We start from the raw sequence: 13990 nt of genomic DNA, 5'->3' as shown, positions 1-13990 counted from the left end.
CCACAGCTCACCCCAAGCACCCCCAGCTCTCTCCCCCTCCTCAGGCAGGAAAAAGGACACAGCACACATTCACAGACTTTGTTTCAGCTTTTTATTCACATTTAAAGGTCTGCCCGTGGGGTGTAGAGGGGAAGAGGAGCCCTCATAGCACAGCAGCCCCATAGGGCTGGAGCAGCTCTGCAACATGGCGGCCCCTCCCGCCTCACCCAGCCCCTCCCAACATGGCGGCGGGCTCAGACCCTCCCGCCTCACCCATCCCACTCAACATGGCGGCGGGAGAAGCCCAACCACCCCCATTGGCCATCCGCAGCGACGGCGAGCCGTGATTGGCCAACCTCACCCCCCCTCCCCGCAACTCGACGCCCTATAGGCTGCCCCTCGCCTTAACCCCGCCCCTATCCCCTCCCACAGGCACGCGACGGGCGGAGAAGGGGGCGGGGCGTGCGCGATGACGTAAGACGCCGAGCACGCTGCGGAAGGCAGAAGCGCGGCGGCGCAAGATGGCGGCGGTCGGGTGGCGGCGCGCTCTGCTGGCGCTGCTCCTGGCGGCCGGCGGCGCCGCCGCGCTGGGCAGGCCGAGCCCGGTGCGGGTGCTGTCGGACGGCACGTGGAGGGAGCTGCTGCACGGCGAGTGGATGGTGGAGTTGTGAGTTTTTGGGGACCGGGGTGGGTAATGGGGAGGGAGAGGTTCTGGGAGGCCCCCCCCTAAGTGATGGTCTCCGTGTCCTGCCGCAGCTACGCGCCCTGGTGCCCCGCCTGCCAGAGCCTGCAGCCTGAGTGGGAGAAGTTTGCTGAGTGGGGAGAGGATCTGGATGTGAATATCGCCAAGGTGGACGTCACGGAGCAGCCAGGTGGGGCGGGGAGCCCAAGGGGAGGGTGGGGGGGGGGGTGGGGTGGGCGGTTTTGGGGAACTGGGGAAAGTGGGAGGTGGGGTCTGGGTTCTGGGGGGCAGCTCGGGCAGTGGGCTGTCCAAGCTGCCGGGGCACAAAATGCAACAGGGAGGCTTCTCTGGGGGCTGAATGGGAAGGCTTCGAGGAAATGCTTCTTCTCATTAAGTACTGTGCAGACTTAAAAATTTACCTTTAGTCTTTCCTGTAGCATTAATAAAAGGGAGCATGAGCAACAGGTTTCTCTCTGCTGGAGCTTGCTTCCTTGATCTGCTCGCCTGTTCGTGAGGGATTTGCAAAAACTGCTGAAGTTGGTGCTTTCTCTGAAGGCATGCAAGAACTTCTGAAACTTGCCTCACTCGGTTTGTTTTCGGTGAGCACTGGAGTCTGCACCTCCTTGTGGACAAAAAAAAAAAAAAGCATATTTGAAGAGCCGCAGCCCAAATGTTGAGCGGAATGGTTACCCTCAGCCATCTCTTTTCCCATCACCTGTGGAGAAGTTTTCTCCCATTCTTCATGGCCCCTTCCTTTAGAAGTTGTGCTGTTTGATACACACAAGTTCATGTGATCACCTGGGAGCAGCTGCTTTTATTTGGGTGTATGATAACAGTTCCAGCTTTTCCTTTTATACAACAATGCTGTACTTCTCTGAATATAACTTTTTTTTTTTTTTTCCACAGGATTAAGCGGGCGATTTGTCATAACAGCTCTTCCTACCATCTATCAGTAAGTATGCAGTGTGACTTTTTGTTTGAAGAGGAAATAACTTTTTATGCTTTTTTGGTCTAAGCAAATGAGATTTACCATGCTTTTTAAAAACATGAGTGTCTCTACACAGAGACATCCATTGCCTTATCTCCAGTGACCTTACAGTGCCACCAGTGCTTTCCTCCTCTTTGCCCTCAGGCCATATTTATTCCATCTTTTATGGGCGTTCCCCTTTTGCAATCTTTTCTCTGTAGGTTGATATTAGTGCTGCTGGGTGGCAAGTGCGTTAGGAAGATCCTTATCTCTGGATGGAATTGCAGCCTGAGCAAACCAGGATTTGTGCAGTCAGGGTTCTTAGAAAACAAGTCGGAGCCAGTATCATCTACAGCAAAGCAAAACTCAAAGGAAAAAGGGCGGGGAGGGAAGATGTTGAGTGAAAACAAATGTTTCAGCTGCCTGAAATAAAGGACTTGTTCTGTTCTTCCTTTACAGCTGTAAAGATGGGGTGTTTCGGAAATACCAGGGCGCAAGAACTAAAACTGACTTCATCAACTTCATCAGTGACCAGGAATGGAAATCCATTGAGCCGGTTTCGTCGTGGTTTGGTCCTTCCTCTTTCCTGTAAGTTTTGGTGTGATTTTTTTATAGTCGCTTGTTGTCAAACACGTGCACTTGGAGGACGTGGTGGGAGAGATGCAGCACGTACGTGCTCCACCTGGTGCTGCGTGGGGAAGGACGGGTCGGTACAGGCCCTGGGTTGTTAACAGCTCACGCAGCGACTCGGGGCTGGCAACGGGGCTGTGCACAGGATGTGTTCTGCGGCTGGGAAATGCTCTCCGTGGTTACTGCATGTGGGGAGGAGAGGGGTGGCTCCAGAGCAGTCGAGTAACTGAGCGGTACGGCGTGGTGGGAATGAGATTGGCAGAGGCAAACAAACCCAATTGTTCGTGGTTTCTCATCTCATTTGAGAGATGTCAGCTGTCACTGCAGTGACTGACCTGTGCTGACTGTCCTGGGGTTTAAACAGGTTTGGGATGGTTGGTTCACTTCATGAAGTGTTATGCTAGATTGAAATCTTACATTTTTGTCTTCAAAAAAGCTCAGCTTCATTATGTTCTCTACTTAGAATGCTATTTGAATCTCCAAACCATGTAGTTTTCTTACAATGTATTATCCATCCCACCAAGGAACACGTGAAATCGGGTACTAATTTCAGGATTAGTAGGTTTTATCTTGGAAGGGTACAGCACAGCTCCTTTGTGCACATTGAAGGAGTGTGTGCAGGTCTTTATTCATGACTGCCTGCTTCTGCAGCTCACCCATTAACAACTTCTGTTGTCTTCATGCTTTGATTTCTCCTTTTTTTTATTTTTACAGGTAGCCAGTGCTTAATGCCAAATTTCACAGTAGCAGGGAAATGTCAGAACCAGCAGAATATCCGTAGCAGATAGCCTGTTTTTTCTTTTTTACTTGTATTTAACACAAAGCTAAACTCAGCTGCCTGAAGTTCTCTCAGTTCTTACATAACCTGAGCTTTTTCAACAGGTTCTTTGTTTTAGTATAATGTCCAGATGATTAATTATTAGTATATGTTAGGATCTTAAATGGAGTTCCAGTTGGCTTCTCAGAGGCTGTTGGTCCATATATAACTTAGAATATAAACACAAGTAATTAAAATGAACGTGCCAGAGGGCCAAGTCAAGGCATTGGTGGTTGTCCAGATGTGGAATATGGTGCAGGGTGATGCTGGTTCTAAAGATAGCTTCGTGGGAAATGGGTGCTTACTGCAGGAGAAGACAAAACAGAAGATAAAAACCAAAGTAGTCAAAAGGGGAAACCGGGCACGAGCAGAGAATTGTTCAATGTGCAGCTAAATAGTGACTAGTCAGGCAAACGAGAAGATAACAGACATTTGACTTACTTGGATGCTTTCAGTTAATTTTTTCTGCTTTCTTTCAGGATGAGCAGCATGTCGGCTTTGTTTCAGCTGTCGATGTGGATCAGGGTATGTGCTCAGATCTCAGCTTTGTTTCAATATTTAGGATATTCAGCTGTCTGTGAAATGACTCTCCTTTTATTTTTTTGTTCTAGCACTGCCATGGTTATTTAACAGAAAGCGTTGGAATACCAGTTTGGGGCTCTTATGCCATTTTTGCCTTGGCAACGCTGTTCTCAGGACTGATACTGGGACTTGTAAGTGAACCCCTTGAAGCAGAGTGGCTCGTGTCTGCTGTGGTGTCTTTGCTTTAACCCTGTCTTTCTTTGGTTTCAGATGATGGTGTTCTTAGCAGACTGTCTGTGCCCTTCCAAAAAACACAGACCACCGCAGTACCCTTATTCAAGTAAGCCTACTGTTTACTTCAAATTCAATCTTGGGTAAATCTTACTGAATACAAATTGCTACAGAACTTGGGGCTGCAGAAAGGAGATTTAATGGCGAAGTTTTCACATGTGACTGATGCTGTGCTTTATCTGCAGCTTTTGCCCTTTAGGGTTTATAGTGAGAGATTATATTTGGGGCTAATGCTAAACTATTGCTTAAAAGCCGTGCTTTAGGTGATAGAGAAATGTTGTTGTTTTTCTTTTTTTCCTGCAGTTTTATACCTACAAGTTCTAAAATTCCATAAAATATGGAATTTAATGAGAGCTTTATTCTATGGAGCTCTCATTGCTGCTGAGTTGTGGGATTTGCTTCCTTTGTAGGGGCAAAGTGAGGATTAAAAGGGGACTCAAGTTTCTGTGGATAGTGAGTGATTCAGTTTGGGGTTAGTCTCTGAAATCTATCAAGGTAATTTAAAATACATGGAAGAAGATCTGAATGCTAGCTTATGTTTTATAGAAACTGTACTAATTTTTCCCAAACTGGAAGAAGTTTTTTTGTTACCTTGCCTAGTAGGCTGTAGGCTTTAATAGCTGACCTGTGGGTAACTTCATGCTAGCAACAGTTCTACCAAAGGTAGCAATTTAAGTAACTGATGCTGGAAAGTGCTACCTGGATGAAGTTTATTCACATTCTGTGCTAGTCTGTGATACTTTTTAAACAAGACAAAAAGAAAAAACACCAGACATTTCACTTTTTATTCAAATTACTTTATGCCTGTTTTCTTTTCCCTTTAAGAAAAGCTAGCTCCAGAGTCAGCTCACCTGTTGAAAAAGCTGGATGAGGAACAAGAAGCGGATGAAGAAGATATCTCAGATGATGAAGCAGGGGATAAGGAGGAGTCTACCAGGAACTCGTCACCAAATGCTGTGCGACAGCGCCCAGTGAACCCTGCTGGGACAGCGGATAAATCTTAGCATTATTTGCATGCAGGATTAGTGCTCGTGAGTCACCAAATCAAAAGGAGTTAAATGTCAAATCCTTCAGTTTGAAGAGAAGAGTGACTCCTATCGTGGTAGTTCTGATGCATTTCACTAATTCAGAATTAAAGTGGCTTCGGTATCAGGTATTCAATTTAAAACTTGCTGCTGCACATGGCTGGAACTTCTGTCTGTGTGCAGAGGAGTACCAAGAAATGACGTGGCTTCTCAAATGACTTGTTCTGTAGGGATTTTTTTTTTTAATAGAATGTAAACCACTCTATTAGGGAACATTACCAAGAAAAATGCACTAACCTGTTTGCTGTCAAAGCATTCAAAAAGGTTTCTCAGCATAACTCCTATCTAGTTGTGCTCTGAAGAAATGCTGAGGGGAGGAGTTCCTCCAGTTACGGGATGTTTTCTGGGCTTTCTGTGCGACCAACTTGTGCTTTCTGCTACGACAATGAGTGCTACAAAAACCCCAGTCTTCTCCAAAGAAATGAAGGTTACTACCTTCATCTAGAGGAACAGAAAAGCAGAGCTCGTCAGTTCAGTCCTTACGGGTGGAGGTTACAAGCAGCAGCGTGTGTGACACAGACAGGTTTCTGGTAAAACTTGCATCAATTTCCTTTAGAAAAGGCTATAAAAAGTGTACGAACCTCTTGTTGAAGTGTTCTGCTCCAGAGCAGTATTACAAGTAGCACTATGAAGCCTCAGTGGTAGGGACAGCTTGCACACAGGGTTCTCTGCTCAGTGTGAGTCCCATCCGTGTGTCCTGCTGTAGGACTCTGCTCGGTTTTAAATCATTGCTAATAACGTCTGCATAACCAAATCCTACTGCAAATCCAATCAGGCTGTACCTGGTCTGAAGCTGAACTGGCTGCTTAATTTCTTTCTTCAAAAATTCATCTTTTCTGTTTTCACAAAACCACCTTGAAACGATATCTCCTAGTTCTTTTAAAAACAAAAGCAAAAAAAACCTGTGACCTCCTGTTTCCTGCCTGGTATTTGTTTTCACTCTGCACGGAAATGAATGCACATGAGCATTGGACTAGTGCTATCTTGCATCACCTGAAAAAGATTTTTCCATGTTCTTTCAGTTAATTTCCAAAGTATTTGCAAGGGAAGGGTTGGTCTTACGCTGAGCATGCTTGGGGTTTTGACAGGCTTGTTCTTGTCGGTGTGTTTTTGTTGTTGTTGTTTTAATTTTTAATTATTCGTCTGAGTGGGCTTGCAGGACTGGCAGTTGATAAATCTGTGCCAGTAACAGACTTGGTTGTGATTAAGACCACAAACAGAAGTTCTCTTGAAAATGTTTTCACTGGCAGCAGGGCTGTTTAAAGCCAGGCTCTCTTTGTGATTAATAAGAAGACAGACCATGAAACAAAAAGCTGGTAATGAGTTCTGTGGGATAGGAGAGAAACACTGGGGGAAAGAAGATTCAAAGCTCTTGCAGGTGAAAGAGTTTACTTAAAGCTGTTCAAAAAAAACCCAAACAACTCTTCTGTTTTTTGTCAGTCCTAAACACTTTGTCAGTTGCATTTTAAGTACATCTGACAGGTTATAACTCGGCGTGCGTGTTGTGAATGGAAAGAAGTGATTCAGCAATCCAAATAGCTGAGTGAATCTCCCAGCAAGTCCTTAGATGAGTAAGAACGAGCTCTTATATAAGAGCCTGGAACTTCCTCCTTTGACTTTTTTTTCCCCTCCTCTCTTTCTGAACATTGGTGCTCTGGAACGACTTTACTCAAGTGCTGGGTTAGGTGTTGACAAGATACAACTGCGATGCTTGAAAGGATCATTTTGGTTAAAATCCAAGTGTTCCTGCCATTAAGTATCAAACCCCTTCCTGGTGTTGGAACAAAGACGTGCGTGTGCCATAAATGCCATTAAGGTGTCGGTCTTGTAGGATTGCCTTAAATTCTCTGAACGCTTCGTGTTAGCCTTTGTAACTAGGAAAATTAAGCAATAAATCTGTGGTGTGCTGAGGGGAAGTAGGAGCACTTTGATAAATGGTGTATTTAATTAGTTTGGAGAGGGCTCGAGAAGACAGGACGCAAATGCTACATGATCTTGGTAGAAAAAAAAAAAGATGAATTGTTTTAAAAGTTGAACTCTGTGGGCTAACTTCAGTGAATATATTTAAATGTAGCTGTTAAATGCAGAATTTTTTTAGGGTTTTCTAATTTTTCAGTTACTTTATAACTGGTTGTGCAATACAGGAAGTATATACTGGTAACTTTTGTCTGATGTTTTAAGTTCAGAAGAACAAATACGACCTTTTTTCCTTGCTCTCATCTTAGACTCCTGGTTTAACAAGAACTTCTAGCACTGATTTACCTTGCCTTTGCCTTCTGCACTCCTACCTTTTTGTACTGCCTCCCTGCCTTAGGCAACTGATTGAATTCCAAAACTGCCTCTTGCTCAGAAGTGTTCTGAGTTGCTGGAATCCAGCCCCTGTTGCAGACCTGTGCTTATGATCAGTGTAATTTATACAATGCTGTTCTGATTATCCATAGGCAGCCTGCGTGTGCTGATCTCTGTAAATCTTGCTGTTCATATTTTTAATAATATAATTTTGTCCTGTGAATATCGTTTTTTTTTTTCCATCTGTATTCAGAAGATGTTTACTGAAGAAGAGCAAAGGTTGCCATGTAATAAATGTGCATAAGAGCCTGTCCTTTGTGTGCGTTGATGATGCTTGAATATCAGTTTTACACAAGTCAGACTGTGTCTGTATCCTCGCCTTGACCAAGCACATCCAGTGTAATTCAGGAAGAAATAAATTAATTGTAATGGTGTTTTTTAGTATTTCAGAGATTCTTCAAGTAAAAAAAAACATGAGCTTTGGATTCCTGTGTTCAGTGTTTGTTTTTTTTCCTTTTTTCCTTTTTTTTAGGACAGTGTCTGTATAGCAGAGGAGCAAAACTGCAGCTGTTTCCATGGAAAAAATTGCTGTTACGCTCTCGCAAATGAGCCATTTGTGATAAATCTCCTTGAAAAGACAAGTCTGAGGAATTCTTTGGACTAAAGCTGCGCTGAGCTACTTGTGGTCTTTAGCTGAGCCTGGCTTGGGTTTCTCGTGGTAGCGTGAGTCATTTTGGTTAGATGATTTTTACGGTTTGGGAAGGAGCTTTCATGCATACCAGGCTTAGACACTGATGGTTGAGGAGGGGAAAAAAAAAAAACAAAACTTGTGTTGCAAAAAGAATGTAGGCTAGAGTTGGCAAATGCTGTTTAAAATTCAGCTCTTTGCAACTTCTTTGCCTGCAATCCTGTTGTGTATGCATGCAAATCGCTTCAGCTATGGCCGGCTGCCTCCCCTCTTCCACCTACACACCGCATCGCTTCCCAACAGCTGAAGTGGCCGGCGTCAGAATGTTTCTGGTAGTGGGGAGCTTAAACTGGAGCTGTCCGAAATGAAGGAGATATTTGGGGGCAAAACAAGGATTTGCTCCCTTGCTTTCATCCATCTCTTGTGGAAGAATGTGGTAGCTGTCTGTGCATGCTCCCTCTGTGTGGATTTTTCTGGAAAAATGCAGTAATATTCTGCAATCCTTCCCCAGCAGGAACAAGAAACATGCATTGCCTGGGGAATTAGTGGATACTCATAAAAGCCTGACTTTCCTACTCTTCCACTCAGTGTATGACGTGCAGCAGAGAACAATAACCAGCCCAAAGCAGCTAAAAGTCAAATATGCTTAGCTAATCCCAGCTATTTTAATTATCTTGGAGGGAAACAGAAAAGTAACTGTCTGCTTAGCTGGCAACTGGTGTTTGCCAGATTGCCATCAGCCATGGGTCTGTTTTTTGAAACTGGAAGAGTTTCAGTTTTAACGGTGACAGGGAAGGAGAGCGTTCAGCTATGGCATTGGTTCAGTTTTCTGCACCACCAAAATATCAACTTTAAGACTTTGTAAAGTCTTCAAAGGTGGGGCAGGCTGTCTCCTGGAACTGTCTAGTCTCTTGCATCAGCTGAAGTTCTTGATTTGACCTGAAGAGCATCACCTTTGGCTCTTTCTTCCCTGAATTTTATTTCTGGCTAATGCCCTACAGTCTGCTGTTGGGTCAGATTTTTATTTTTATTTTATTTACCTTGCTGACCTTGCTAAGAAGTTTTAACTTCAGTAACTTTCTAGGAGAAGAGATTCTGCCTCAATCTGCCCTTTTCCTTCAGGTTTCTAGGTTTAGCTCTTTAATACTTCACAGATCAGTTTCATTTCTGTTTAGCATTGCTTACAGCCTCTTTCTTAACTGATACAGAAAGCCAAACCTTAGGTATACAGCTGATATTCAGTAGTCATCTTTAGCCTGTGAAAGGAATAAATGTATTTCCTTTATCTGATGGAGTAGAATATATGCATTATCCTGGTGTAAAACTTGCTGTATTTCACCTTAACTTCCTGAGTGCAAAATCCACCCTTCCAAAAAGCCCCTAGAGCCCTGTTCCCAGCTCCTGCTATACCCAGCGAACCGCGATTCTCCTCCTGCTGCTGCCCTGCTGGTAGGTGCCTTCTTTGTGCTGTGGCCAGAAAGTGCCAACAACTGAAGGAATGCGTGGTGTTGGGGTCCTGAATGCGAGGCAGATCAGAGACCCAGCCTATCCTGCTCTGGGAGCTGATGTTCTTCTCTACGAGAGCCCATTTCATCGCATGGCCGTGGCACGTGGGCCTTGAAGCACGGGGTGCAGGAGCTGGGCTCTGGTAGCTGCTGGATGCCTGTCTAAAACCGGTGCCCTTGAAATGAGAGAAATTTGTAAAATAGCTGTGAATCTCTGCAGGGAAAAAAAAAAATGTCACCAGTTAAATCTTCTGCATCTGGCTTCAGAAGGTTCATTTATAAGCTAAATGGTGACTTCTAAACCGAGAAGCTCCAAAAATGCGAGATGAGAAACCATTAATGCAAGATCATCAGTAAAGATAAAAATTTGTTGCCTGCGCTTCTCCTTCCAGAGTGTCTCAGCTATGCTTTGCTGAGCCCGAACTGCAACCCCATTTTTTTCCCCTGTATGACTGGTAATTCCTCAGGAAGGGTGTCTCTGTGTCCTTGGCACTCAGGAGAGCTGCTCCCTCTGCATGCTTGCTGTATTGAGACTCAACTGAAGGGGAAAGGGGCGTTCAAAGTGTGGATTTCTTCTTGGCCTCTGCAAATGGCATCCTCCACCTCTGTAATTTCAGCCCCAGGTGAGTGTGTGTGGCACAGCAGTGACACTGGGGGCTGTTTGCCCATTACCATCATGAGTTTGCTCTGTTTCCATGCAGCTCAGAGCTGCAGCTAGCACCGGTGCTGTAACTCCCTTCCAGCTGGCTCCTTGGACTATCCAAGTTCTCTCTCTTCCTTTCCACTGCCCGCTGAGCCCAGCTGATTTCCTCTTGTAGGCTACCTCAGCCCTGAAGTCTCTCAGGAAAAATTCACATTTCCCTTATTTCTTGCTGTTTGCCAACTGCAGAGCTGATTTCTTCGGTGTCCAGTAAAGCGTCCTGGCTCTCTGGAGGTGAGTAACCATGTCCTCCTCCTGCTCTCCCCATCCCCTCATGAGATATTTGGGAAGGCCATGCAGCGTGGCCTTATGCCGAGCTCTTTTTTAATTATTATCATTCAAGAAGGGCTTTTTTAACAAAACTTGAGACAAAGCACTTGGCATTGAGCAGGCTTTGGTGTGGGCTCTGCGTGCACCTGGCTGGTCAGAAACAGAAATCACATTTTTATGTCCCCCGTAGGCCGGAGCTTGCGTCTGTGGCCGAATTTCCCAAAGGCTTTGAGTCGCCGAAGGATCTGCTGTGAGCGGTGGTGCTCCAAAATGGGGCTAATTGATGAAATCCGCTTTGATGGGTGTTTTCAGAGCCCTGGAAGCGGGTGATGGATCCCTTTTTGGATCTGCTGAGCCTCCAGCTTGCTGCCAGCCCAGCCGCAGCAGGTGAGCCGTGGCTGGAGCCAACCCGAGCAGCAGCGGGCTTTTTGTTGGAGCTTTCCCTCTATTTTCTTAGGCACGAGAGACGGAAAGAAGCAGCCCTGCTGGCCCCAGGGGCAGAGCTGTGTGTCCCGATGCTTTGCTGGAGCTGTGCAGCGATGACTAAAGGAGCCCAAAACGAGATCTCACCGGGCTGGAGGAGCCGGTCAGCCCGGGGCCGGGTCGGAGACACCATAAAGAGGCCTTTTTTTAGAAAATGCTGACTAACTCCAGTCCCTCGGCTGGATTTATGCGAGGCACGTGGTGTCCAGATATGCCTCATTTCTCTTCTGCCCGCTCAGGAAATGGTGAAGCTGGCCGATGCCTACAGCAGCGGTCTCAGCTCCTGGTGGAGGGGACTTTTGGGGAGAGATTTGGCAATGTGGATGTAGTGCTGAGCGTGTGGAGCTCAAGGGCATCGCTTTTTGGGGTTTGTCTGCTGCAATTAGGGACTCGGCCGTGAGCAGGTTAAAAAAAACAGGTAAAAGCAGGTTAAAGATCAGCGAGAGCTTCCCGAGAGAAAGGACATTAGGAAATGAATAATTAACGCTGAGCTAGGGGAAGCACAGCAGGAAATAACCCCGCAGCAACACGGGGACTGGGGAGAGAGGATGACAGGGAAGGAAAAGGTCCAGCTGGCACCTTGTGCCCCGGCTGGATGGATGGATTCACTGCTGGGAGCTGAGCAAAGAGTTCACTCCTCTCTCTCCTTCCTTATTCACAGCAGCTGGCTTTCCTTCAAGGTTTTGGGGTCATCCAGGAGAAAACAAATGCCAGAAAGGCCGGGGATGTCCCCAGCAGGGGCAGTGGCCTCACTGGGGGGATCAATTCCTTTATTTTCAGGACCAGCCCCACTGCTGCAGCCCTGTCCGAGCCGGCCGGGGCGAGCGGTGCTGCAGGGGCAGCTCGTGCACGACCTCCCGTATCATCAAAACCTGTGTCTGTTCGGATTTTCCAGCCTCCCCGTGCTCCTTTCTCCTGTTTTTGCTGCTGTTGCACTTGGCCAAGAAGAGCAAGCCGGGGCTGGCAGCGAGGGAGCTCGCGAAGGCAGCAGACGGCTGGTGGCAGCAAAGCCGTGCGGGCGCAGGCGATGCTCGGCAGGGAGAGCAAAAACCACAAAAGTTTTGTCTTTAGGGCAGCAAATGTCAGGGTTTTTTTCCCCTCTGTTGCTGCAACGCCTGAAGGCAGAGCAGCCCCAGGTCCAGAGGTGGGTGCAGGTGCTGCCAGCAGTACCAAAACCACCCTGCCGTGCTGCTGCCAGCCCAGCAGGGGCTGCCCGCTTTGAAACAAAATCCCCACTGCTCAAAACGCAGAAAACGCAGTCAGTTTGCTGAATAAATTGAACCCAGAAACATCTCGTTACCTGTATGAACCACGCCGAATAATCCTGCTCCTAAAGGAGAATTTGGGAACGTAGCCTTGCTGCTGAAATCCTTAATTTCCAGGTTTTGGGAGAAGATCTGCTCCGTGTTGTGTTTTGCTTGGATTAAATACATTGATGGTCTCTTGGCTTCGATACCCAGGTGCAGGTAGGGCAGTATAATAAATTAATTCAAATTAATTCAGCATTTGGGGCACGAGGCAGCGGATGGGGTAGCTCAGGACCTCTCCAAAGGGGCTGCTCCCCATCCAGGCTGCCTCCCGCACCCTGCCCCATCCCGGAGCAGGATTTGGCCAGAATCTCCCCGCTTTGGAGATTTTCCCCATCCTGGTGTCGTTAACCCTGCGCTGGCCGGCCACACGAGCCCTGCCTCCGCTGCAGGTTGTTTTGGCAGCTGCACCTCTTAGTCACCTCCCCATCCCCTCCTTCCCTCTGCCACCTCTCCTCGGTCCCGACACGCATTTCCCTCGGCCGGGCCCAGCCCGTGCCTGTTTTTTCTGGCCGGGTTTGCAGAAGTCGTTTATTTACAAACCTCTCCAGAATTGGCCTCTTTTCGGCTAAAAAGGCGGCGCGGGTGTTGCTTGAAGGAAAGCTGATTTCTGACAGACTCAGCACGAGGAGGAGAACAGATGGAGACTTTGATGAATTCGATGGCGCTGAATGTTGGCCTCCTGCAAATCAGCTTGGTTTTCCCTATTAGCATAAGAAGCAGGAAAAAAAAAAGGATTTAATTTCTCTAAACATTTCCCCTTAATGATCTACCTCTCCAGCTCAGAGATTTATATGGCTGTTATCAGCAAAGCAGCTGAACGCCTTCCACGGAGAATCAGCAGCGAATTCGAGCTGATTCCTGGCTCTTCTCCCTCCCTGGGATGAGCGCAGTGCTTGGGAGGGATGCTGGCCATCCTTAAATTCCATCTACTTATTTTTTATGCATTTTTATGAGTTTAACCGAGGGATTTTTGATTTTATTTATTTTTTTAAGGGCCGGGAGGAGGCACCAGCACCTCGTGGAAGCGCTGGGGGCTGTGCGCCCACCCGTGGCGGCGCTGCCAGCTCCTTCCTCCTGCACCTGGGTACCTGCAGGAGCTCCTTGCTCTCCCCTCCAGGACACGATGCCAGCGAGCCCAAAGGTTTGCAGACATCAATGGTTATTCCTTCTGCCACTCGCGGGGCTGAGGCTGGACGGCGAGATGAGGCATCTCCTCGGTGACCCCATGAAGGGAATTGCTTTGCAATCTGCAGCTCGCTGCACACACCAAGAGGCACCTTGTGCCACGAGCTGCACTCCATGATCCCGATGGGTCCCTTCCAGCTCGGGATATTTTATAATTCTATGATTTTACCTGCAGCTGCGAGCTGCCTCCCCTTTGATGCATGGGCAGAGAGCCGTAAGCCTCGATTTTTGTGCTTTTCCTCTCCTCCTCCGAGCCCTTCTGGACGCAGCCTGCTCCCCCTGGGATGGATTTGAGGAAAAAAAGCGTCAAACCACGGAGGTAAAGAGAGAAACAGGGGCACAGCTCCCTGGGAAACACGTGCCTGTAATACATGCTGGCTGGAGAAGCCTTTTGGTTGCTCCTTTGGCAGGGAAGCAGCCTGAGGACGGAGGGGACAGATGTCCGGGACACCCAAGGGGGCTCAGCCGTGGTCGTGGAGCTGCCTGGGGCCAGCTGGAAAGGGGCAGCTCAGCTTTCATCTCCATCCCGTGCCTGGTTTAGTCACGAAGGACACCAGTGAACCTTCTGGGCCATAAATCCCTCCAGG

The 13990-nt window shown here is 47.3% G+C and overlaps 1 protein-coding gene across 1 annotated transcript; it reads left to right on the top strand.

The window, feature by feature from the left end:
- The first annotated feature begins 469 nt into the window (after positions 1-469).
- TMX1 (thioredoxin related transmembrane protein 1) lies at positions 470-7573 on the top strand. The gene is made up of 8 exons (XM_084519683.1): positions 470-646; positions 736-851; positions 1568-1613; positions 2088-2216; positions 3555-3600; positions 3687-3788; positions 3868-3937; positions 4714-7573. Exons 1-8 carry the CDS (start codon positions 501-503, stop codon positions 4890-4892), a joined length of 834 nt encoding a protein of 277 aa, XP_084375809.1. The 5' UTR covers positions 470-500; the 3' UTR covers positions 4893-7573.
- The last annotated feature ends 6417 nt before the right edge of the window (positions 7574-13990 follow it).

Source organism: Aythya ferina (assembly GCF_964211825.1).
Source record: "Aythya ferina genome assembly, chromosome: 5".
In the NCBI taxonomy this organism is placed as follows: domain Eukaryota; kingdom Metazoa; phylum Chordata; class Aves; order Anseriformes; family Anatidae; genus Aythya; species Aythya ferina.
The sequence above is the reverse complement of the archived record's forward strand: the minus strand, read 5'-3'. Positions and strand labels throughout refer to the sequence as shown.